Below are 26,684 nucleotides of genomic sequence, written 5' to 3'. Positions count from 1 at the left end.
GGACCCAAGGAGATGATGAACAAGGAGAGAAAGAGACTTTAACTATGTACATTTTTATATTTTCTGGTTTCTAAATTGTATGAATGTATTACCTATTCAGAAATTAAAAAAAAAAAAAAGAGAGAGAAAACATTTCCACCCATTCAGATAGGTTTACCTGTATGTGTTTCCACATTCTTTAGCATGTGGTTCTGTCTGCCTCGGGGGAAAGATGCTACCTGAGGATCCTGCCTCCTTACAGCACATTTCTCTGGGTCAACCCTTCTGGAAGACTTGCTGGCAACTGCCAAGTTCCCATTGTCACAGGCAGATTTTGCTGGTCTTTCATTGAGATTTTCCTTTGAAACAGAGGCCATATTGCTTCTGGATCCTGCGTTTGTTTGCCGTTGGCCCTCCTGTTTTGGTGGATTCCTGCCTGGTCGTGGCCTGGCCCCCTCCACTTCCCAGGGAGGCCTCTTCTGTGGGTATCTTCTCTGCTCGCTGCGCCTGGCCCCATACCCATCCGCTACTCCTTTTCTAGAGGATGCATCTGAAGAATCAGGGTGGATAACCCCCACAGGTTTGGTGTTTTCAGGTCCCGCCTCCTCAGGTTTGGGAGTCATTCTGTGACCCCACTCACTTTTAAGTTTCCCCTTGACTTTTGGTCCTCTACCATAGCTGTATACAAATTGGGTTGCCTTTTTGGGTTTTGCTCCCCTGGGATCTGCACCAACAATTTCTTTCTCATTCTCAGAAGGGCTGTGCTCTCTGAGGCTTGTCCCACTCTCTGACTTGGCCACACTTTCTAAGCCAGCTGCATCTGAGGTCTGGTCAGTGAGACACTGTGTTCTCTTGACTCTGATATGCTGCTTTTCACTCCTCAATTTCTGCCAAGGTTGATTTGGAAGGCCATGGTTCTTGAGTGATTTATTAGTAGCAGAGGATTGGAAAGAAGTCTGTTGACTCTTAGGTTTGCTTCCTGAAAGATAACTGTGATGAACAGCAGAGATGTCATCATAAGGGACTTGCCTGGAAAGGTGACAGGGAGGTGGTGAGCTATAATTTCTTCTACCAATTTTATTAGAATCTAGTCTCCTTTGACTCCCACAGTTTAGACCAGAATTTTTTCTCTCCTGAGGAATGAACTCAGCAGCGTCCGTATTCAATTTAAAAGTACCTAGGACATAAGAAACAGACATGCAGGTAAAGAAATTAATTGGTCACTCATGAAGCCCGAAGACTGTAAGCCATATCTAAAAGTTACTTTCCTAGGGACTTTGTATAAAACAGTCTCTATACGAGGTCTATGTTTCCTGTGAAGGTGGTAGGTTCAAGGTGCTTGTGGAAGACTGATCATCTCATATCCAGCAGCCTCACCAACAGCTACTGCTGAATTGCTAAGGAAAACTGCTCACCTGGGCTATCGGGTATTATTTATAAGCGTGTTTATCTTTATCGACAAATGTGAGGTCAGCAAACAGTTCGGGGTGAGACATCAATCAGCAAGTTCAATGTGGTCTTTCAAAACTCTAAGACAGCATTAAGTAAACAGGCTTTGGAGTCAGCCAAAATCAGTTTAAAGTCTGGCCCTCCAACTTATAGTATGAGCTTAGGGATACCACCCTAAGCTAAAATCAGCTAAAAGCTGATTGCTTTTAGCCTTACTTTCCTCATACATGACAAAAGTTGATAATACTATTCCAAAGGGTCATTGTGGAATTTAAGTTAAGACTTCACACAGACAGTACTTAGCAGGATCAGTACATCTCATCTCTTCCCCCCAGGAATATATTTTAGGTTTTCCATACATAATCTCTGTAATATGGTCCAGAATTCCAGAGTCTCAAAAATTAAGCACATGTCCCTTCAACCTACTCATTTTTACCCCCTAACATGCTTCTTTATAGTCAACTCAGTCTCTGAAGTCCAAAGATGAAATGATTTGCCTAAGGATACAAAACCAGTTAGTAGCAAAGTCAGAACTATGTGTAGCATACAGAATATTCTATGAATCAATAGGGCCTGGAATTTGCGTTTAAATCCCTGCCCATCACTTGTGTCTTTATGCGAGTTACTTAATCTCAATAATGGAATAGTAAAGAGTTGCTACTTCAAAGAGTTGCTATGAAGATTAAAGCAAGGTTAGTAACATGCATAAAGTGGTTAAAATAGTGCTTTATTATTGCCGTTAGGACTACAAACTATCTGAAACACAGACTTGACCACAGATGGGTGCAGTGCACAGCCTGTGGGGCTTCAGGTTTAATAATAAGCCCTAACATTTATTAGGTACTTAACATGTGTCAGGCACTATTCTAAGCACTTTGCATATGTTAACTCATTTAATCTTTACATTCCTGATGAGAAAATTGAGACACTGTAGAGAGTAAGTAACCTGCCCAAGGCCACAGGGGTATTCCAAAGCAGATTCAGGATTCCACCCCAAGCTATGTGACCCTAGAGATCACACTCTTATATTACGCTCCAATGTGAGAGGTTGGGTGGCTCATACTACAGAAACATATACTTAAGAACTGAGCGAGATCATAAAGGTCACAGGGTAACCTCTCTCTCAATCCAGGATTTGTCCTGAAATCTTTCAATGGGCAGAATTCTGGGGGTGGGGTGGAGGGCCTTACAAAACGGCAAGAGGATTAGACAAATTCAGAAGGTGGCAGAGAAGCTGTTCCAGAAATATAAGAGATAACTTAGAGGGGTGTATGGGTAGATTAGACCAAGTGGGTATTGTGTAGTTTTCTTCTGCTTGAAGAAGCAAGGCTGTAAAGGGGGCAGAAAAACATCAGTAAAGTTGTCCAGAATAGCCTGGTAAAGGATGGGAAGAGGGTGTTTTCATGTTAAGCAGCAAAGAGTTGATGCAACTTAAGAATCTAGACAGGGCAGCACCTATTTATATAAAGTATGTGTTCCATCAGACATGAAGCAGTGGGCAAAGCCCTCTGAAAGATCCTTAAGAGACATAAGGAAGGAGGAAAGGGCACAGGAAACTGAACACAAAGATCTGAGACACCTTTATTTTTTCACTACTTTGAGCAGCCGTAAGTTACTCAAAAAATAGGATGTCTCATCCCCAAGGCTTGGCTATAGTGCAAGTGGTACCCAAGATAAGATCAAGGTAAGATAAGATAAGATCCAAGATAATACCATGGTAGGTGACCAACGGGTGGGTGGAGCAGAGTAAGGGAAAATCCAACTGTAGATTATAGAGTCCAGAGACAAAGTTGGCACTGGAGAGTCTGCCCATAGGCAGAAAGATACCCCTTGGACTGGGCTGGTGTTCCAGGACAACAGCAGGTAAGAGAATTAAACCTTGAGTGGGGATGGAGGTATGGGTTAGAGATGATGCTGAAATAAGAACACGGAATAGGAACTAAGGCAAAAACAAACTAAGGCACAGGAGACAGACTGGGGAGGTCTTTCGACTAGGAGACTTTGCCTCAGTAGGTGGGGCAGAGGTTGTAACCTGGGGCACAACACCATAGCCCCAAACTATGACTCACAACTAGCCCCACTCAATTCTGCTTCAAACACTGAATGGTGTAGAAATGGGCCAGAAGCAAGCCTAACGATAGGAAGACCAACGGATCCAATTTAGAGGATTTGGCGAAAAAATGGGTGGGAGAAGAACAAAACACCAGCCTAACAAGGTCCCTACATTCCAAGATGAATTAATACCTAAATCAGGACTAGGGTACACCAATGCAGTGTGTTATCCAACTTTTTTGACCAAGACCCACAGTAGTAAATACATTTTACCTGCCACCAAGTACACAAATACATATATACTCTTCTCGGTGCCCCAACAGCTGGTAGATAGCAGAACGAAGACTCAAATTCATGACTGTTCACAAACCTCATGCTGTACACTGCTGCCCTGTTTTTCAGAAAGAGTGGGTCATGAAATCAAATCATGCAGTGGGTTGGGACAAGTATTTTTTCAAACGAAATATGTAGTAGATGGCATTGCATATAGGAAGGAAAACCACTGCTTCTTGAAATTTTTGGTTCGCTTTTATATTTATGTCTGTGCACTGAGGTCACCATGTAAAATATTCCTTTTCGGTCACTGTCCAAAGAGTTGGGAAAACAAAGATCTAAGGTACCCTGAAGGAAGTGGAAATGGATGTTTTATTAACAGCCAAATGAGGCTGTCTCTGCACACAAAGGCAACTCCGGGAGGGGAAGTAAGCTAACAATTGTGTAACAGGTACAGCAGCGGCGGGAACCTTCACTGTAATTGACTTATTTACTCCCAATTCACAGATGAGGAAAACGAGACTTCACACTGAGAGTTCGTGGCAGGCTGACACTGGAAACCACGGGTGCTCGGCTCGCGCACGCGCCGCTGCCCCAGGACGCACGAATACATCTTAAGCGCAGCGAGCAAACCCGCCGTGCGTCGAGAGCCCGACACCGTCACTGGCGGTGACCCGGCCGACGCCCGCCTGTCGGATATCGCTGCCCTAGGAAGGCCGGGCTGAGCCCTGGAGAGGGCGGGACACCCACATCGACTCAGCAGGACAAACCCATTTTCCTTAGAAACCAGGTGCCGGGCTTCACTACGCAGTCAAGGATGGCTAAGATCTCGGTTCGCACGACGCGCGTGGCTTGGCCCTTCCGAGCCACTATCTCCAACCCTAGTACGCGCCACTCTCGCGATACGAATGGCCGGTGCCCTAGGACTCGTCACTGACTCAATTTCCGCTCCCCGAGAGGGGCCCAGTCCCGCGCGGGCCAGGACAGTACCTGAGACAGGAGGCGCCTCCGCCATCCCGTGCCGCAACACCTAAAGCGAGCCCTGCAGCCCAGCGAGCGCTGTCACCCGGTCACGTGCCTTGGACTTCCGGCGCCGCGACAATATTCGCTTCTGCGCGCCCGGTAGACGGCCACGGAGTTTGCGCGGCCCGAGTCAACTGTGCGGTGCGTCCGTGACGTCAGACAGGCGCGCCAGGCTCTGGGCTGAAGGAGGTTGCTAGTGGCTGTAGGTGGCTAGGATACCAGGAGGATAGGCGGGCCCGGACTTGCGTAATCAATAGTTGTTTTCCTTTTGAGAGTCCCTGTGCTCTCCTGTTTCACCCTCCCACCCAACCAGCTTCACCTGGTTTCTGGAGTCACCTCAGACAGTACCTCCTTACTAGAGTAGTTCAGGCTTAGGATTAAAACAAAAACTAAGTAGTCAAAAGGCGGTCTGGGAAAAAATACCTGCAAAACAAACGATCAAAGGCTAACATACAAATAGCTCTTATAAATCAGTTTAGAAAACGAACACCCATTTATTAGAAATGATAAAGGACTTGAACGGGCAGATGGGCACAACGTGAGGGGGGAAAAGTTTGGAGGCACTGATAATTTTTTTTTTTTTTTGCAGTATGCGGGGCCTCTCACTGTTGTGGCCTCTCCCATGGCGGAGCACAGGCTCCGGACGCGCAGGCCCAGCGGCCAGGGCTCACGGGCCCAGGCACTCCGCGGCATGTGGGATCCTCCCGGACTGGGGCACGAACCCGTGTCCCCTGCATCGGCAGGCGGCCTCTCAATCACTGCGCCACCAGGGAAGCCTGGCACTGATAGTTTTTAAAGTGCAAAATGTTTTGAGCGAATGTGTGGCGTTCTTTTCTTTGTGTGTTTTGTTGTTGCATTACTAACTAGAACACAACGTTTAAGTGTGAAGCACCTGCATTTGTAAAGTAATTCACTGGTCCAGGCTTCCCCCAAAACACAAAATAGAGTCATTCATTCACATACATTCTAATGCCTATTTTTGTCTTAGGCATTGCTCTAAGTGCTGGAGGTTAATGGTGAAAAAGACAAACATGGTCTCTGCCCTCAATGAAGTGCATTGTCTAGTAGGGGAGGTTAAAACTAAGTAATTTATATTTACAAATAATTTGCGTTATGAAAGAAATAAGTAGGGTAGCAGTGATAGAGACTTACTAAGATCTGCTCCAGAAAAGGTGGCCAGCTTTCTTTGAGTAAAAGAACAGATGAGAAGGGTAAGCTATGTGAAGATTCAGAGGGAATAGCATGTGCAAAAGCTATGGAGGAAGGAAAGCGCTTGAAGTGTTCAAGTCATTGAAATATTTGCTGGATAGCAGTAAGCAAGGAGAGTGGCACAGTATGAAATTGGAGAGGTAGATAAGGAGATCACGTGGATCACCTGCAGGCCATGCTAATGGACTTTATTCGAAGAGCAACAGGAAGTTAAAAGGTTCTAAGCAAAGAAGTGGTATTGTTACCTAACTGAACACGGGTCTGCTCACTCCATGCGAAGCAAAGCCAATCTACTGACACCAGGTTTTGGTGAAGAAAAGTACAGTGCTTATTGCAGGACACCAAGCAAGAGTGAGAGACACGCCTCAGATCCACTCCAAATTGGTTTTTGAGTTAGGGTTTTTTTCGTTTTGTTTTGTTTTTTAAAGAGGAAGATAAAAGAGGCTGGGATTGATGATCATCTGGTGACATTTCTTAATCATAGTTTCGGGAGTCAGGATGTCTCTGGTTTACAAGCCTCTGGGCTGTGGTCCATGGCTTGGGAGCTCATCTTGTCCTGAGTTTGTACATTAATGATCCCTATAATAGCGATTTTAGCACATTAAAAATGTTACTGACAACAGCAATTTTCGTCATCTGATTCTGGTTGATTAATGTTCAGTTAGCACAGGATAGAGGTCAGAAGGAACACAAGAAAGGGAATAAAGTCTTGGATAGAGAGATTAATCATAAACTCAGTAAGGGAACTCGGTTTTAGGGGCACTCAGTTTCAGTGTCTGAATTACCCTTAAAGATTTCTCATGCTCCCGGGTGAAGAGTGAATTGTGGGGGAGCAAGAATATAAGTGGGCAGAAAAGTTGCATTTTTGTATTATGTTAATACTGAAGATGGTGGCCTTGGACTAGAGTGACAGCAAATGTGATGGAGAGGAGAGGGCAGATCTAAGGTATATTTGAGATTTAACCATTATCCAGCTTCCAAATGTTTTTTAAACCAAAAGGTGTGATGCGATAATCTCATTGTTCTGTTAATTTGAAGTTCTCTGATTACTGAGTCTGAACACTTCTTAGTGCCCTTTTGAGTTTCTCTTTTTAGATTGCTTATTCACATCCTCTGCCCATTTTTCTGTTGGGGTTGCTCAATTTTTCTTGCTGATGGTTTCTTGTATATTGTAGATATACGACTTGTATATCTTGTCAGTTTTAGACATTTCAGCTGTCTTCTATGATGTCCATTAGTTTTATCCTTCATTGATAAAAGGATTAAAGATAAATCCTTAATTTTGACAGGTAAGTTCATCAAACAAAAAACCTTATCATCCCCTTTAGAAATTACCAGTTGTATCAGTCTGAGTCTAGTCAGGAGAGAGGAACCACATAGTAATTTGAACAGGGAAGGTTTTATTTACTTAAAGACATTAACTATAACAAGGGATTAGAGTAATAAGGGACTGACTAGTAAAGAAGTAAAAGAGAACTCTCAAAGAATACAGGATTAGCAATGTAAGGAACAGCCACTTCCTCTAGGGCTGAGATAAAGTGTCCAGTGAAGATCACCCCAGAGCTGAGGTGCAGACTTTGTTAGAGGGGATGCGCCTATGGCTCACTAGATAGGGAAGCTGCTATGGTGCTGCACTGGTGGAAGTTGCCAGAAATCTACCTTATATGGTGCTGGGGAAAGCCATTCTTGGTGACGAGTCTCACAAGAGGTCGTCTACTACAAACCACTTTGCAGGGGGAGGTGCCAGGAGAAATTTCTGGCTGCTGGCCATCATACACTGAAGAAACCAGGTGCTGAAGCACAGGAACCAGACGCTGGAGAAGCTGCCTACAGCACAGAACCCTGCCCAACCCAAGCACTAGAAACAGGAAAGGAAACCCTTTCCTCCTGCAGTATCTCTCTGTTGCCCTCTACTGACAAAGCTTAATACCTGCCAGCTGGTAAAGGATAAGTATTTAAAGGGCCCAAATCCATTTCACAGAGCAGGCAAAAAGGATAAATTTGGAACTGAAAGTCAATAATCCATAGCTGGCATACTAGGGAACCCACTCATTATTTCCAAAACTTGTCAATAAATGGAAGTAAGCAAGCATTTATCCTGCCTTTCCTATACAAACAGTGCTTCACCCAACATACCAAAAGTTATGACAAACAACAAAAGCAGTGCTCAGGTGGGAATTTATAGCTATATATACTTACATTAAAAAAGAAATCCAGGGACTTCCCTGGTGGCGCAGTAGTTGAGAATCTGCCTGCTAATGCAGGGGACACGGGTTTGAGCCCTGGTCTGGGAGGATGCCACATGCCGCGGAGCAACTAGGCCCGTGAGCCACAGCTACTGAGCCTGCGCATCTGGAGGCTGTGCTCCGCAACAAGAGAGACTGTGATAGTGAGAGGGAGGCCCGCGCACCACGGTGAAGAGTAACCCCCGCATGCCACAACTAGAGAAAGCCCTCGCACAGAAACGAAGACCCAACACAGCAAAAATAAATAAATTAATAAATCCTACCCCCAACATTAAAAAAAAAAAGAAATCCAAACAATGGAATATTATTCAGACCTAAATAGAAATGAGCTATCAAGCCATGAAAAACACATGGAGGAAACTTAAATGCAAATACTAAGTGAAAGAAGCCAATGTGAAAAAGCTACATACTGTATGTTCCCAACTATTGTATATAACATTCTGGAAAAGGCAAAACTATGGAGACAGTAAAAAAAAAAAATCGTGGTTTCCAGGGATTAAAGGGAAGGAAGGGATGAATAGGCAGAGCACAGAGGATGTTTAGGGAAGTGAAACAACTCTGTATGATACAATACTATAATAGTGGGTTCACTGTCAAAACCAATAGAATGTACAACACCAAAAGTAAACTCTAATGTAAACCATGGACTTGGGTGATGACGAGTCAATGCAGGTTCATGAATGGTAACGAATGTCCCACTCTGGAGCAGGACGTCTCTAGTGGGAGAGGTTGTATATGTGTGGGGACAGGGCGTGTATGGGAACTCTCTGTACGTCCTGCTCAATGCTGTTGTGAACCTAAACTGCTCTAAAAATATTTGTTTTGGTTTTAATTTTTGGCTGCTCCGCTCGGCCTGCTGGATCTTGGTTCCCCGACCAGGGATCGAACCCACACCCCCTGAAGTGGAAGCGTGGAGTCTTAACCACTGGACCGCCAGAAAAGTCCCCTTAAAAAGATTTATTAATAAAGAAGATAGATTTCAAATCAGTAGCCTAACCTTCTACCTTAAGGAACGGAAGAGCAAACTAAACCAAAACAAGTAGAAGGAAAGAAATAATAAAAGTCAGAGCAGGAATTCATGAAATAAAAAATAGAAAAACAATAGAAAAAAATCAACAAAAACAAAGTTGATCCATTCACCAAAAACATCGAAGTTGATCAGCTTTTAGCTAGACTGACCAAGAAAAACAAAAAAAGAGAAAAATTCAAATCACTAAAATTAGAAATGAAAGAGGGGACATTACTCCCAACCTTATAAAAATAAAAAGGATCATAGGTAATACCATGAACAAAAGTGTATGCTAGCAAATCAGATCACCTAGATGAAATGGAAAAATTCCTAGAAATACACAAACTATCAAAATGGACTCGGAATTCCCTGGCGGTCCAGTGGTTAGGACTCTGTGCTTCCACTGTAGGAGGCCCAGGTTCGATCCCTGTTTGGCGAACTAAGATCCCACAAACCGTGTTGCGTGGCCGAAATAAATAAATAAATAAGTAAATAAATAAATAAAACGGACTCAAGAAGAAATAGAAAATCTGAATAGACCTATAACAAGTAGAGATTGAATTAGTAATTAAAAAAGAAAAAGCTTCCCACAAAGCCAGGCCAGATGGCTTCACTGGTGAATTCTACCAAATGTTCAAAAAATTGACACCAATCCTTCGAAAATTCTTCCAAAACACAGAGGAGAAAGTAATACTTCCCAACTCATTCTCTGGATGAAAACTCTGCCTTAGGGCAATCATTGCCTAGCTCTTCATTGCAGAAATTTATGGCAACAGTCAGACTGCTTGTCCATGAAAACAGGTTCGTACTGATCAGGCACCCTCGGACAGTGCTTCTTAACGTTAGCTATACATAAGAACTACCTGGGGAGGGACTCCCTGGCGGCACAGTGGTTGAGAGTCCGCCTGCCGATGCAGGGGACACGGGTTCATGCCCCAGTCTGGGAAGATCCCACATGCCGCGGAGCGGCTGGGCCCGTGAGCCATGGTTGCTGAGCCTGCACGTCCGGAGCCTGTGCTCCGCAACCGGAGAGGCCACAACAGTGAGAGGCCCGCGTACTGCAAAAAAAAAAACCCCAAAAACAAACCCCTAACTCAAAGACCAAGCTGGAGTGGATCTGAGACTTGTCTCTCACTCCCTTGCTTGGCACCCTGCAATAAACCCTGACTTGGCTGCAAACACCCGCTGTTAGTTTGGCTCTCTGTGCCATGGGCACACGAGCCCATTGATCGGTTACTGCTCCAGGGAGGGGAAACTGTATGAGCAGAGGCAGGGAATGACTGTAGGCAGATGCAGGAGAACTAGAACAGGACTCTTACTAGCAAGTGACAGGAACCCAATTCCAACTAGTTTAAGCAGAAAAGGGGGTTTGTTGGCAGAATTCTCAGTTCACAGAACTAAAGGAGGAGTTACAGAGACTTGGAGCACTCTGAGAATCTCAAAGATCAGAAGTCAGGGCTCAGTGCCATGAGGATTCTTTCATTCTGCCTCTTGGCTGCTCTCCCGACTCAATATCTCAAACTTCTCAGACTGATAAAGAGTAAAAAAAAAAAAAAAAAAAAAAGGGAAAGCATTTCCCCTTAGAAAATTTGAGGGATGAACTTCAATAGGCACAAATCTGGTTACAAGCCCACTCCCATAGTGAAGTAAAGGTAGGGCTACTCTAATTGGTATTTTTCCAATAATCACACATTTGGAATTGGGGAGGCAGTTCTCTAAATGAAAGAGAATGCTGTTCTGAAAAGATTAAGCAATAAACCATTACAGAGAGGCAGGGGCCAATAGGCAGCTTTTTAAGCCCTGCTGGAGGTGTCAGGGAACCAGGACTTTATGCAAGGGAAGGCAGGTCATTTCTTCGCAAAGGCTATGTGAACAATGTCCAAGCCAAAGAGAGTTGAAAAGAGAAAAGGAGGGGTTGGATTTGAGAAACACATAGGGGTTAAAAGCAGGGTTTAATGATTAATTGAATGTGTAGGATGAGGCAAAATGTAGGCATCAAGGACAACTCAAGAGCTTTCTGTTCTGCATGATGGAGGATAATGGTTCCATTAGCTGAGGCAGGGAAAACAGGAGGTTAGGTCTGGGGGAAAGATAATGGTTGTCTTGGCTATTTGAATGTGAAGTGTTTGTGGGCTTCTGGAACATCCAGATTACTCTTAGGCAATGAGTGGATACAAACAGGATTCTGAAACTCAGGGTCAAGACCAGGGATACAAGTATAGACTTAGAAGTCAGCAGTTAAAGCCATGAGAATAGCTGAGATTATTAAATATAAGTGAGCAGGGAAAGAAGTACTGTGGATAAAGGCTGGACTCCTGAGGAACACCAACATTACAGGGTTGGAGAGATGAGAATTTCAGAAAGGAATCTTGGAGGGAATAGTCAGAAGAATAGAAGAACCACGGGATACCATCACAAAAGCCAAGGGAAGAGAGACTGGTAGAATGACTGTTCCCTGGTATCCAATGTACTAAAGTGGTCTAGCTGGAGCACTAAATATCACCCACTAAAACTGGCAATATATGGGTCACTGATTTAACACTGGCAAGATAAGAAATAAAGCAGGAACGTTGGTTGAGTGTGAAGCTCAGGGTAATGAGCTTAATTTGGATGTTAGATTTTAGGTAGTGGTGGGGCATTTAATTTGGAATACCCAGAACTGAAAAAAAGAATAAGGAAAGAGGTCTGGGCTAGTAACAGTTATTTTGAGGCATTAGTTCATAGGTAATAGTTAAAATCATGGGTGTGAGTTATCTCAAGGAAAGTATGAAGGGTAAGAAGTTATCCCAGATTGGAACTATAATGGAAGAAATATTAAAAGGGCTGAGTGAGTACTTGTAAGGAAGCCAAGGAAGGTTTCAAGAAGGTAATGATGAATAGTGTAATATTTGCTCCACTGGAAGTCTTCTTCAAGGGTGAGGTTAGTGGGGATGGGAGAGGGTTACATCCATGTCTCATCCTCACCTATAACTAGACAGTGAAGTTTTGAAGAGAGGAGCTGTGATTGTTCTTGGTATCCCCTGGGTTGGTATAGAGACTCTACAGGGCTGGTGTTCAATAAATGTTTATTGATCTGCTGACACATGAAAGGCTGGTGCATGTGACACTGTGAGGCAGCCAGTGAGGCTGGCAGAGGGAGGATGGATCATTAAAGACCCTGAAATCTAGCAGGAATTTGGACTTGCTGTAGCACTCCAGGCACTTCCCAAGAAGGGAATAAAGCCCACTTTTTTTTTGCCGAGCTGCGCAGCTTGCAGGACCTTAGTTCCCCGATCAGGGATTGAACCCGAGACCATGGCAGTGAAAGTGCCAAGTGCTAACCACTGGACTGCCAGAGAACTCCCAACCCCTGATTTTTAATTGTTAATAACCCCTCATATGAGACGTGGCAGTTAACAAAGTACTCAAGACAATCAATTATTCCTCACACAAGTTTGTGAGGGAAGCATGATTTTACTAGTAAGGAAATAAAAATTTAGAGGTGTGAGTGGGCTACTTAGTAGTTATTAGATGCAGACCCAGGGCCCAAGCCTGGATTGCTCCTTGCTCTTTCCACTATACCACAATGCTGCCAGTTAAATTCGATCTCTGTAGTGGAGTTTTTAGGCTGAGTCGACATTAAAATTATATTAAATTTGGTTTCTGTAGTGGAAGTTTCAGGCTGAGGTAATACTATTAAAATTATATCCTTTTGAAAAATATTTATTGAGTATAAATAAATGTCCTATACATTAAATATCAAGAAATATTCATTATTGATTACAAGTCCACTGTAATACTGAATGAACCACAGAATCAAAATAGCCACCCATGATACAGTAGTGATAATTCCATTCCAATATTGGACACAGTAATGATTTACTCACAACACACAACAAAACTCACCAAAAAAGGCCATCACTTTAACCAACCTATAATACCACAAGAGAAAATGGTTTTGAATCATAATATGGACAGTCCCACTAATCTCGCCTTTGTCATCAATTTATCGGGTCAATTTGAGATTGTGGAGATATGCTGTCATAGAACTTAAAGATTCCCATTTCCTTGGTTTTATCTCAAAATTATTATTAAGGAATGAAGTTATACATACCCAATGATAACTTTAAGTAAGTTAGTCTTTCATAAGAGAAAAGGAATAAAAATTTAGTACGAAGAAAGCTTCCTTCAAGCAATAAGTCTCTTAACGGAAAAAAAATGAAAGCAATGTAGTTAACTTTTCCTCCAAAGGAAGGAAAGAAACCTAAATCTGTTATGGCAAACATGGAAAGATAAATATTTCCTAGTCCCAGAATATGTGTTTATTTTACATGATGTACTTGAATGATGCAAGTCTACGAAGCAGGGATCTGTGGCAATCCGAATTCATCCACCAAGACTCCATCCTGTGAAAAGGAAGAAGTGTTTAGTGCCACTATTTTCCAACTGATAAAAAAAGAAAAAGATTACAAATGTTTAGTAGTCAAAACTCATTTCTAAGTGTTTAATCAATGAAAAAAATCCCACTGATAAGATGAGAACAAGCTGTTTTATGAAAGGTAAAGGGGGAAGTGATAAACCAGGAAAACAAGTGGAAGAGATCAAAAGGGACGACTCCTTGCAGAGTAAGGGAAGAGTACAGAAAGAAAGAGAAACCTAAGAGTAAACCTAGAAAGGGGAAAAGGGGACTGGGAATGTCCAAGAGTGAAGGCAGAGGAGAGAGTGCTTGCTCCAGATTCCCACTTTCCCTCTGATCCCAAAGTGAACCAATACCTTTTGTAGCCTCATCAATCCTTTTATTTATTTAATTATTTTTAAAAATTTCTTTATTTATTTAGATTTGGCTGCATTGGGTCTTTGTTGCTGCATGCAGGCTTTTCTCTAGGTGCGGAGAGCAGGGGCTACTCTTCGTTGCGGTGCGTGGGCTTCTCATTGTAGTGGCTTTTCTTGTTATGGAGCATGGGCTCTAGGCACACGGGCTTCAGTAGTTGTGGCTCGTGGGCTCCAGAGCGCAGGCTCAGTAGTTGTGGCGCACAGGCTTAGCTGTTCCACAGCATGTGGGATCTTCCCAGACCAGGGCTCAAACCTGTGTCCCCTGCATTGGCAGGCGGATTCCTAACCACTGTACCACCAGGGAAGCCCGCCTCATCAATCCTTGAAGGAGCGGTGCCCTGGGACAGGCAGTCACTTCCATATCACACTTTACTACAAACTTATAGGCAGTGACACCACTATCAATTCAGAAACCATACCTCAACAGCACATTTAAGTCAGGAATCTGTGACCTTCTAAAAGTGGAAATAACACACATCCCTCAGGGACTTGTTACCAAGGATTTGAAAAGATGGGCTATGGTAGTGTTAATAAAAATGATTTTAGGTATGCTGAGAAAAAGCAACCTATGCACCTGGTGCCTTGAAATGGTGAGGGTGGCCTGTGTAGTAGAGAAAGGTAAGACGACCCCAGGCTCAAGTAAGCGGGGGGGAGGGGTAAGGTAGGGGAACACACACATTCGTCAAAACCATTTATAAGGGGGACTTCCCTGGTGGCACGGTGGTTAGGACTCCTCAGTCCCAATGCAAGGGGCTCAGGTTTGATCCCTGGTCTGGGAACTAGATCCCACACGCATGCTGCAACTAAGAGTTCGCATGCCACAACTAAGGAGCTGGCAAGCCACAACTAAGGAGCCCACTTGTTGTAACCAAGACCCAATGCAACCAAATAAATAAATACTAAAAAAAAATGCAGTTATAAGGGACCTGAGCAATTACCTACTTTCCCACCTTTTTGTTCCCCACATTGCACAGGTAGGAAAAACATGAGGTTCAGAAAGAAGATACGAACTTCTAATTTGCTCAAAGTCACACAGTGAATAGAGGCAGAGCTGAGACTGGCTCCCACTCTAGGATTCTGTCAACTATACTGTGCACCTCGATGTGCACGCTGGGAGTAGGTAAACACCAGGACTGTAAATGGCCAGTGGCAATAGAAAAAATGACATGTGATACCAGAAACTCAGACGGGGTAAACAGGATTTTATAAGCAGCAAAATTTTATCTATTTATAATGACAAGCATGTAGATTTGAACAGGGCTTTAAGTTCGCAAAGTCCTTTTACATACAAGATCTAATTTGATCTACACAACAATTATGTGAGATAGTTACAGTTATCTGCATTTTATAGATGCAAGGAACAGAAAAGTTCAAAACAGCTAAGTGATTTGCCAAGGTCTCACAGTTAGTGGTGTCAATCTCAGGCTTACACCCATATGTCCTGATTCTTTTTCCTTGTTGAAGTAGAATCTTTCTACATTGTTTATACTTAAATTATGAATCCCTAGTTCAAAAAAAAAATCCACCCTATTATTGATCATCATGTCTGGAGTGGACCTTTATTTTATGCTGCCACCCCACATGGTTCATGCATATGTTGCTGCTGCTTTCCCAGGAAATGTCTAAAACCCAATAGCACCCAGTCCAAGCTCACAAAAGTGATTATGTATACTATACAAATTGTCATTGAATAAAACCATCCCTGGGCCTCAGTGACACTATTTATATAGCCTATCCACAATCCAATGTGGGAAAACTGGGCTTTCAAGGGTTCCCAAAATAATGACAGTCTTTCCTTGTTCTTACTTAAGAATACCTTTTAGATTCCCAGACCATTTTGCATAGAAAATAAAACAGAAAAAGATTTTACCTTATTCTTACTTAAGAATACCTTTTAGATTCTCAGACCATTTTGCAAAGAAAATAAAACAGAAAAAGCTTTCACCTTATTCTTTGTGTCAGTGGGAACACCTTCTGGAATTGCAGGTGCAGCTGCTGCTTCATCCAAATAAGAACTGTCTTCATCAGCCAGAAGCTCATCGCCCAGTGCATCCAACTCTGAGATTGAAATAGTCAATATTTCAAAAAAATGTAAGTAAGAAAACTGGCAGCTAATGTTAAGAAAGTTGGCCAAATTATTTGCAATAAGATGAAAACTTAAGAAACAAAGAGAAGGGATTATTAATTTCTATTTTCAAAATAAAAGATGGTCATTGTAAGAAATTTTCAAGGGAACTGGTGTAGTAAAAATCCATGAAAAACAAAAATTAAAATAAAACAAACAAACAAACAAAACCATTCCCCACAGGTTTATAAGGCCCAGTCTTCATGAGAAGACTCTATAGTTATCGGTTGGCCAATTCAAATTAGAAAATCCTGATGATAACAAATGTAAAAAATCCTCTCCCATTTATTGATGAACTTGAAAGCAGGCAGTGAAAGGAGGTATTAGATTGTTGTATAGTGAGTGACCATTGCACGAGATCAGGCTTTAAAAATAAGTCTATGGCAAAGTGAGTTGGAAGTGACCAGGGGAAATGGCAACAGCAGGTAGAGACTCATCAGAGGAAACTTAAGATGAGAAATAAGAAAATAAAGAAATAAAAAGGGGAAAAAACGTTCTAGGCAAAACAGAACATGGAGAGAAAGAAGAAGTAGTAATGGGACAGGGGAATCATGCGACAGAAAATCCAGTGTGGGGTGGTCCTGCCATCTACCCAGCTGCTCATGCTAGAAATTGACAAACACCTCTGACACCTCCCTCTCTCTCCACACCCAATCAATCATTAGGTCTTGTCCATTCAACCTCCTAAAATTTCTTCAATATGTCCACTTATCTCTGTTTTTGCTACCACCACCATAGTCTCAGCCACCACAATTTCTTAAATGGACTACAGGAATAGTTTCTAAACAACTCTCTGTGAGGCCACTTAACAACCCCTTCCGCTTTGTCTTGCTACCCTCTGCTCATCCTTCAGGTGCAGTGCCTGTCACTGACTCCCAAATAGGTTAGATTCACTGGCTATGTGTTCCTATGGTACCCCATACTTCTCCTTCCCAACAGTTTGTGCTCTTATAATTAATGAATTACTTGAAACAAGCAGTTTCTTACCCCTGCTAGAGGAGAAGCTTCATAAATGCAGGGATTGTGTTTGTTTTCTTCAAGGCTGAATCCCCAGCATCTAATACAGTGCCTGGCATATAGGAGATGCACACTAAGTATTTGCCAACTACTGTTTCTTGATCTGCTTCGCTGTTCTAAGGGAGAGGATTCCAGCAGGAAAATAAAGAGAAAAAAATCAAAAGGAAAATGGCAGGGAATGGCAGTGTTTGGATACCAAGCACCAGGTCAGCAGAGGACTTTGCTTAGACATTCCTTCAGAGCTTGTCCATCCCAGAGTTGGTGGGGTATGCAAATCTGATATGGCTGCCTCTCAAGCTCTTTGCCCAGAGACTATACCATAAACTCTCAGGGAACTACTGCAGAAATTTTCTCTAACATTTGGGAGAAAAGGTCCCAGGCAGTTGCTCCTCTCAGATGCTAAAACTACATATACAGTGCTTTTCCTATAACTTACCTGCTTCTAGGTCATCTTCATCTAATTCTGGGGTGCCGTAACTACGGCTCAGTGCTTCTTGGATTTCATTTGCATCTTCCATCATATCCTCTAGCTGGTCTTGTAGATCCTACAAAAATATATGACAGGATTTTTATTCATTTCTTACCATTTTTCTCTAACTACCACCTGTCCCTATTCTCTCCCCTGAATCTCAGAAACGAGCAATGGCCTACATAATCTTCCTATTTTGGGTGGTAAAATGTAAACTTCAAAATAAAGAATGGAATTGGTAATCTTGCATTTGAATTTAAGGTGCTTCACGGAAATCCAAACTTCTACTGCAAGAATAGATGCCCAATCAGCTCTCTCGTTACAGAAAGTTTCCTTGAAACATCAAATCAAGCAACAGTTACACTATCAAAATTTTTCTAGTTAATAGAGAAAAGGAGGTAATTGAGACAAGCAAATTACTCTTCTTGAGTCAGCCAAAAACTGACTATGCTGTACAGGGAAAGGAAGCAGTAGCAGAAACAACTGGGTAGTACAAAAGAGTTGTTCTGGGCCCACCCCGGATGGGGAAACAGAAATGTAATCAGGATAGGCTTGATACCTGAGACCAGGCTGGTGAAAAAAATTGATTGAGGGCATAAATCTTCTGGGAATTATCTATTTGTACTTAACTGGGAGACTATTACAAGGCCAGAAAGAACGTAAAACCAAGCTGAGCAGTACTATAGCATAATAAAGGGCAGTTAGTATAATGGTTAGAAGAGCAGACTCTGGAGTCAGACATATCTAAGCTAAAATTTGGCCATTACTCAATGAAAAGTAATGTCTCTTAGCCTTTATTTCCTCATCTGTAAGATGGGATTATTAATAGTCATTCTTCATAGGGTTATAATAAGAATTTATTGCAATAGTATATGTCATAATATGTGTCAAACACTAAGCACTTAATACTATATATCTTCTACTGTGTGAAGGATGTACAAAACAATGTTTTTCATATACTGAAAATTCCACATAGAGGGGAATGGACTAGTGTTGATAACACCGAGGGTCCAAATCAGCACCACTTATCCTTCAGGATTTCTAGAGCAATGCAAAACATTTAAAAACTCCTTCCTGGCCCCCAGATTAGGTTTGTTTTTCCATATAAAGGGTATAAAATAAAGCGGAGAAAAACATTTTTTTAAAAAGAAAATGCTTTGTTTTTCTGCATTTCCAAGTGCCATATGTAACAGTCTGCTATACAGAGAAGCACTGGCTGAAACAATACTAAAAATAGAGTGAAAATACATAAACTAATCAAGTTGAACTTATATTATGCTTTTACATGTCAAGACAAGTCTGCCAAAATCATCTATGGATAGGATTCCTAGCAATAGACTCTAGGATAGACACAGAAAAGAAAAAAATCATCACAAAGAATTAGCAGGTTCAGCTCTGGAAAAACAAACAAAATCAATACAAAACAAATATAAGCACTACACTTGATGTGCAGAAACTGGGAAACAAAAAAGACAGAAACAGGGGAACATACATACATAGAGGCAAATTTTCTGAATGAGTACTATAAAACAGTGAAAATGTTTTACAAGTAAAGGATTTTAGGAAAACAAATGGAATTCAAAATACCTAGACCAGCCAAAGACACATACCCATACACATCAAAAAAGTTACAACGAAAGGGGCTTTCCACCTGTCATGCAAGCAAATCTATGAGGTGACAAGAGAAGGATAATTAGATGGGGAGAGAGCCAGACAATCATAGGTGAAAGACAAAGAAACATACAAAAAACCACAAAGATCAAAATTTCTATTTTGTTCATTAAATAGCACTAATTAAAACACAAGGAACCCGAAAAGCAGAAAATAAAATTCAGTTTCATTTTATTTTATTATCAAATAATAATATACAAATAAGACACGCATACTCAGAACATTTTTCTCAGTGAAATCTCCTGGAAGATATCACTAAGCCTAAATTCTTGTAAGCAGAGACTGGTGTGGAGGATTAGAAAGAGGGTCCTGAGAAGTATAAGGAGGGGTGCTGGAAAAGAGCAAGATGGGAGGAATGCCTTCACTTACTAAAGACCAGAACTACCCTACCAGAGAATACGTCTGCAGAAGCCGTAAAATGCTGGGGACATAGTAAATATTCCACCAACAAATAATGCTCCAATTGGGCAGAACTGCTTTATCTCCATGAATAGCCTCTAGTTCATTTGTTCATCAATCATTAGATACTTTCTAAGCACCAACTATGGACAGGCATTGTTTGGGGCACTGGGGATACAACAGTGAAAAAAACTGAGTCCATGCCCTCTTAGAAAGAGACATTCTACTCCGGGGGTTAGAACTATCACATACGCAGAAAGGAAGGCTTTTCTCAGGCCAGTCACTACTCCTGCTAACCCTGTTTGCCATCTGCGCTGTTCAACTGAGAGAGGCAAGAGGAGACAAACTCTTAGGGCTCAGTGCCCCAGCCAAAACATGATCTCAAAAAGAAATGCTAATTTTAAGGACCTAATGACATTATTATTAAAAATCTAGGGATTTCCATGGTGGGCCAGTGGGTAAGACTCTGTGCTCCCAGTGCAGGGGGCCAGGGTTCGATCCCTGGTCGGGGAACTAGATCCCATCTGCCGCAACTAAGAGTCCACATGCTGCAACTAAGAGTTCACAAGCACAACTAAGAAGCCCGCATGCCACAGTGAAGATCCCGCGTGCCGCAACTAAGACCCAGTGCAGCCAAAAAAAAAAAAAAAAAATCTAAAGAAATGGGGGTAGGGGATCAAGAGGCACAAACTACTATGTATAAAATACATAAGCTACAAGGATATATTGTACAACAAGGAATACAGTCAATATTTTATAATAATTATAAATGGAATATAACCTTTAAAAAAAAAGATGACTCAAGTTCTGGGGATCTAAAGTACATCATGGTGGCTGTATTTAACAATATTTGCAAGTTGCTAGGAAAGTAAACCTTAAATATTCTCACCACAAAAAAATAGTAATTATGTGAGGTTATGAAGGTGTTAACTAACTTTATAGTGGTAACCACTTCACTATATATATATGTATCAAATCATCGTGTTGTATACCTTCAACTTACACAATGCTATATGTCAAGTGTATCTCAATAAAACTGGGGGGAAAAAATATAAAGAGAATTACTAGAAAAGAGAACCAATTCTACACCAGGAACTGTGCTAAGCACTTTATGTATATGTCCTCATTTTACACTCGGGACAATCCTGGGAGATGAGCAGCAACATCACTACTTTACAATTCAGGCAACTGACTAAAAATCATTAAGTGAGTTAGAAGTAAAAGGAAACTGGGTGCTTATTCACTGGGTGCTTATTATGTGCCAGGCATTGTGCGTTTAGATACACCAGCTCATTTATTTCATCCTAATTATAATTGTATGTGGTATTAGGATCCTTAGGTTAACAATGAGGAAAGTGAGACCTTTGGAACCCTTTCCCAAAGTTACTCTATTAGTAAATGGCAGAACCCAAGATTCAATCCCTCTCCTGTGCTCTTCCCATCACATACACAATCATTTTGATTCTTTCAGAAACAAGTGTATATTCTTGGAGAATCCAGTACACATCTCACCTCAATCTGGTCGATTTTCACTTGCTTGTATGCTTTCTTCATTTCCTTTACACCCAGTTTCATAGCATCAACCTAAAAAAAGGAAAGAGAAAACACCATGTCTTAAGAAGCTGTGTTGGTTAAACTGTCTTTTAAAAACCATGGGAAAAGAGCACAGAGTACAAAAATAAAATAAAATAAAACAAAAATAAAATAAAACCATGGCAAAGGTGTTTTGGGAGTACCGTGGTCTTGGTGTCCTTCAATGACTGGATGGTGTAATTGGCTTGTTCCATGTTAAATGACTGTTGGGCAAGATTGTCCCGCTGCTGCTCATACCTTTTTAGAGTCAATTGAGAAGGATAAATGTGAGCCAGATAGAAATCCTCATCAAGAAAGTATCTCTAACACAAAATAAGAGAATTTTCTTAAAAACAATAACAAATGTTAAAAAATTAAATATACAGAAAAATTGGGAAAAACAATTTAATCAATCTAACACAAACATCATTTAATGTCCCTCCAGTCTTTTTCCTTTGTATATATTTTAGTTACAACACTATTTTCCACTTAACATTATTATTATTACTGCTGCTTTCTACGTTGCTAAGAAGTCTTAATACATGTTTTCATAATGTTTTAGATTATTTCCTATGCTAAATTCCCAGAAATGGAATTCTTGGGGGAAAAGGCAAGACTGTTTTTAAGGCTCTTCATACATATAGTGAAACTGTTTTTCCAGTAGACTGAACTCCTTGAGGACAGTTATGTTATTTTATTAATCTCGTATCCACAAATAGATAATCTATCCAACCTAATATAATGCCTGACACTCCATGTTTTTTTAAAATAAAGCTTTATATCAACTTATAATACTGCCTCAAAGACTTATATCCCTATAGCCCTTATACAATATTTCGAAACCATCTAACCATCCAACCAGAAGAAAAATGGTCAACGATGCAGGCAAATGGTGGTGGAACATTATTACCCCGTTAAAAAGTATGTTTGCAAAGAATATTTAGAAGGACAAAAATACTCATGATATAACATTAAGTGGAAAAGGATAACCTATATACATGCCATTTGTTATCTTCTAAAAATTATATGCACACATACCATGTATGCACAAGCAGAGAAAGAAACTGTAAAAATAGCATTTTAAAGGTGGTTATTTCTGCTAGTAGGAATCTAGGTAGATTTCCTTTTCTTCTACTCATGTTTATGTACTTGCCAAGTTTCTACAATGAATAATATCCTTTTATTAAAAAAAAAGTTACCTATAAATTGCAATGCTACCAATTAGAGAGGTAACCGTTTTATCACACTCTCTCACCACTCTAGGCGCTATAATTTATTTTTCCAATTCTGTCTAATCTAAAAGGAGTAAGATGGTGTCTGATGTCTTATAAAAAGTTAGTTTATAAATAGGAATAGAGATATCAACAATTTTTCTGGTTCTTTATTAGCTGATTACATCTGACCTCTATAAACCCTGCAGAGGGTCTCAACAGCTCACAAGGGTAAGTACCAAAGATATTCTTGGGCTTCTGCTCAAACACTGGGAAACAGTCACCTAAAACAAATTAAGGACTGTTAAATCTTCTGATGGGAGGGAACAAATATTCAAGATTCCCAATTTTACAGACAAACGAAAATTAAAAAGGCACACTCTAATTAAATAAATGGGAGAATCAAACTCTATAGATCTGGGCAGTCCAATACAGAAGCCACTAGCCACACATGGCTACTTAAATTGTTAAAATTAAATAAAATTAAAACTTGAGTTCCTTAGTCACATTAGCTACATTTCAAGTGCTCAATAGCCACACAGGGCTAATAGCTACTGTACTGAAGAGCAGAGATACAAAACACCTCCCATCAAAGCAAAAAGTTCTATTTAAATGGACAGTGCTCCAACAGATGTTGCTGAACATGCAGGGGGAGAAAAACCCAGCTAACTGTATGTGTAAATGAAATTTGCAATTAACTCAAGAATACTTATAAAGTGGTATGAAAACCTAAAGGAATGGAAGACCATTTCCCTTTTGGTTAAACCTGCTAGAGGAAAGGAAGTTATGCTTATAACTTACATCCGCTTTTGCTTTAAAACCCGCAAGGCTTTCTGCTTGACCATATTCTAGGGAGAAAAACAGATTTTAATGAAAAGAAGTAGAAAATATACATATGGTAAAAAAAAAATCTCCCATATCCCCACATACCTCTACTTCCTCTCATCTTCAAAGTAGTAGACACAGTGACTCCTGGATTGTTCACTTCCCAAGCAGGCTTTAAGCCCCAGCTTGTCTCAGTCTTGGCATCCCACATCTCAGTGTACTGAAGTACATTTCCTTTTCCTAGTGCATATTATCTCTACTCCCAGCCCCAAGAGGGCTGATTTTGTATATCTAGGTGCCTTAGGGAGATTCCCAATTTGGACAGTCTGCTATCCACTCAAACTCAGCATGCTCAAACTCCTCAGCCTGCTCTTACCTTGGAAATGACTAATAATGGCCCCGCTAGTCTCTCACTTCTCTAGGTTGAAAACTGTTATACCAACCTTACCTTTCCTCTCTCTATTGTCTTCATGCACTGCTATCTTAGATTTTCAGAACTCACTTTTTTTTTTTTTTTGCGGTACGCTGGCCTGTCACTGCTGTGGCCTCTCCCGTTACGGAGCACAGGCTCTGGGCGCACAGGCTCAGCGGCCATGGCTCACGGGCCCAGCCACTCTGCGGCATGTGGGATCCTCCCGGACCGGGGCACGAACCCGTGTCCCCTGCATCTGCAGGCAGACTCTCAACCACTGCGCCACCAGGGAAGCCCCAGAACTCACTTTTAAATTGATTCCTCTCATGTCATTCTCATGACTACCACCATGGTTTAGGCTTTCATCTCCTCAAGTCTAGGTGGGCATTCCTGCCTCTGTTCGCTCTTCATGCCATGCCATCTAACTAAGATGGCAGAGAAAATCCTCCTGTCACTTCCATTTCTATACTGTTTCATAAATCATTTTATTTGTCTCCTCCAATGAAGAAGGAAAAGCAGGTATTATTACTTCACAGATGATAATAATACCTAACATTTACTGAATGTGTCTATGTACTAGACACAGTGCTATGTAGGTCACATGAATTACCTCATTTAATCTCACACTTTAAAGTAGATATCATCCCCATTTTATAGATGGGCAAACTGAGGTTCAGTGATGCTAAGTAACTTGCCCTAGCTTGAATGTCTAATAAGTTACAGGGATGGGAAAAAAGAAGACAGTTCCACATTCACAGTCCATGCACTTAAATATACAACTCTGTTTCTACCTAACAGAAGAGGAAAATAAAAAATTAACTGACTTTATAAAGGTCACAGCTAGTAGGTAGTGATGATATTATTAATAGAACACTGGTACTTTTTTCCCAATATGCCACTCCTTAACCAGTCTATTATACTTACCTAACCTGACTAGCCTGGCAACTCATTATTCCTGAGCAGGCCCAGCTCTCCAGGTAGAATATAGCACCTTCTCAGTAGAATATGCTAATTCCCATGTACATGCTTCTGGACATGTAACCAGCATCTTCTCGCCACCAGGTCAAATCCCAGCCTTCCTCTCATATATGGCTGCAAACTCTCCTCCCTGAAGGATACACCCTCACGTATGTTTTCTTATTAGACTGTGAGCATCTCTTCCGTATCTCTCACCAGCCCTTACCACCAGGCCCTACTTCCACAGGTGCTCAAGTTAGGCTGTCACAGTACCTTCTTCAGGTGCTGCCTACCTTACCTTTGCAGGACCCTCTCTCATCTTCTTGATCTGATCCTTATACTTCACTAGTTCAGCATCCAGCCGAGAAATCTTCTTGTCAATAGATTCTGCCCTGCTGTCCACCTTGAGGGGAAAAACATCAAAGGCAGTAGTAGTTATTGCAATACATTTACATGAAAAGTGGCAGGAGAGGAATGAATATAGAGGAAGAAAGGACAAATAAAGAAGAGGGGCTTCCCTGGTGGCGCAGTGGTTAAGATTCTGCCTGCCAATACAGGGATCACAGGTTCAATCCCTGGTCTGGGAAGATCCCACATGCCGCGGAGCAACTAAGCCCATGCACAACTACTGAGCCTGCGCTCTGGAGCCCGTGCGCCACAACTACTGAGCCCGCATGCCACAACTGCTGAAGCCCGTGCACCTAGAGCCAGTGCTCTGCAACAAGAGAAGCCACCGAAATGAGAAGCCTGCGCATGGCAATGAAGAGTAGTCCCCGCTCGCTGCAACTAGAGAAAGCCCACGTGCAGCAACGAAGACCCAATGCAGGCAAAAATAAATAAACAAAATTAATTAATTAAAAAAAAAAAAGAAGAGCATATGGTGAAAGGTGGAAAACAGAGATTCCTAACTGTTGGTGGTGGGGAGATTCTCAGCCAGAAACACTGGAGAGCTTTTATAAACTATACTCCACCCCCTAAATTCTAATATTCCAGGGTCACTCTCAAATGTGCTTGAGCAGAAAAAGAATTTGAGAATCACTGGGCTTAGGTGAGATTTCCCTAGAATCAGAGGCTTGTCAGGCTGAGGGCTCAAGCAGGCGGTGTGTGAAATGGGTTAGTGCCCAGTGGACCCCGGCTAGGGCTTAGATCTAATGCTATTCGCTTGGATGGAAGGTGGTGGCTTAATGTCAAGGGTCAGAGTTCTGAATTTTGTGTTACTGAGATCCAGGATTGGGGTACAGATATGTTGAACTAGGATATCAAGCCGAGGGTCCTGACGTGAGAGAGGGATGAGGGATGGAAGAGGAGTTAGGGGTCAGGCTGGACGAGGTGGGAAAGCTGTGTGGGCCTATGGCTGGTAAGAGTGAGGAGGTAAGGAAACAGCGAGTGGACGCGGCACGAGCACCAGAAGGGGTGGGGCGCAAGAAGGGCGAGACAGTGATGGGTTAGGGGTCCCTGGTTTGTAGAGTCAGCAATGACTTGGGTAACAGGAAAGAAAGTGGGGTGGAGAGAGCTGAGATGCAATAGGTCCGGGACCCAGGAGTAGGCGCCGAAGCCGGGGGTGGGTGGGGTTGGGGGGTGTCAGGGTCCCTGAGCCTAGTTATGCGTTTCTAAGTGCCCACCGTGCCAATGCAGTCAGTCAAGCTGGGAGGCGGAGCCTTGGGTTTCGCTTTCCCGAAGAATCGGTTCATCTTGAGCGGCCGCGAAGACAACCCAAACACTGGAGCTAAACCAGAAACGGAAGCAGAATCACCTCCGTCTCCGACTTGACTTCCGGCCCTCCATGCGCAAGCGCAATGTGCCTATTGGCGTTTACCGATCCTTTTTCCGGATTTTCAGCTCGGTCTTCCGGGGAAGAACTGCAGGAGGTTGGAGGTGAGAGACCGAGTCAGCAGGGGGCGTGGCCTCGGTGGCGGGCGTGGGCGTGGCCTCATAAGCCGGGCGGGGCCTCAGCTGAGTGGGTGGGGCCCGGGG

At 42.1% G+C, this 26,684-nt stretch overlaps 2 protein-coding genes across 11 annotated transcripts in view; both read right to left on the bottom strand.

Annotated features, from left to right (window-relative positions):
• The window catches only part of NFX1 (nuclear transcription factor, X-box binding 1), a 90,994-nt gene extending 86,067 nt beyond the window's left edge, over positions 1-4,927 (bottom strand). For 7 of the 10 annotated variants that reach the window (XR_004350321.1, XR_004350320.1, XM_032634583.1 and 4 more), the window contains exons 1-2: positions 4,744-4,893; positions 158-1,156 (exon numbers count right to left, since the gene is read on the bottom strand). Coding sequence is in view for 6 of the 10 variants with exons in the window: in XM_032634583.1 (XP_032490474.1) it covers positions 158-1,156; positions 4,744-4,768 (1,024 nt within the window). In the remaining 4 variants the exon portion in view is untranslated. Of the gene's footprint in view, positions 1-157; positions 1,157-4,743 lie in introns of all 10 variants that reach the window. The other 3 variants (XR_004350322.1, XR_004350323.1, XM_032634589.1) reach the window with 3 other exon arrangements.
• A 7,999-nt stretch (positions 4,928-12,926) lies between these two features.
• Positions 12,927-26,486, bottom strand: CHMP5 (charged multivesicular body protein 5). The gene is made up of 8 exons (XM_032636247.1): positions 26,333-26,486; positions 25,009-25,113; positions 23,318-23,364; positions 21,470-21,563; positions 21,246-21,317; positions 17,631-17,739; positions 15,998-16,110; positions 12,927-13,625 (listed from the first exon to the last, which is right to left on the bottom strand). Exons 1-8 carry the CDS (start codon positions 26,399-26,401, stop codon positions 13,575-13,577), a joined length of 660 nt encoding a protein of 219 aa, XP_032492138.1. The 5' UTR covers positions 26,402-26,486; the 3' UTR covers positions 12,927-13,574.
• Positions 26,487-26,684: the final 198 nt, after the last annotated feature.

Source organism: Phocoena sinus, chromosome 6, assembly GCF_008692025.1.
Source record: "Phocoena sinus isolate mPhoSin1 chromosome 6, mPhoSin1.pri, whole genome shotgun sequence".
Taxonomy (NCBI): domain Eukaryota; kingdom Metazoa; phylum Chordata; class Mammalia; order Artiodactyla; family Phocoenidae; genus Phocoena; species Phocoena sinus.
This window is presented reverse-complemented; position numbering and strand designations above follow the sequence as displayed.

Bases quoted from the DNA above. Each gene is read 5' to 3' on its own strand.
- CHMP5 (XM_032636247.1), bottom strand. From the start codon at position 26,401: ATGAACCGATTCTTCGGGAAAGCGAAACCCAAGGCTCCGCCTCCCAGC. The intron at 21,564-23,317 runs GTAAGTTATAAG...GACTCTAAAAAG, and splicing joins GTTTTAAAGCAAAAGCGGAT to GTATGAGCAGCAGCGGGACA. The intron at 17,740-21,245 runs GTGAGATGTGTA...ATATTTTTGTAG, and splicing joins TGAAAATCGACCAGATTGAG to GATCTACAAGACCAGCTAGA.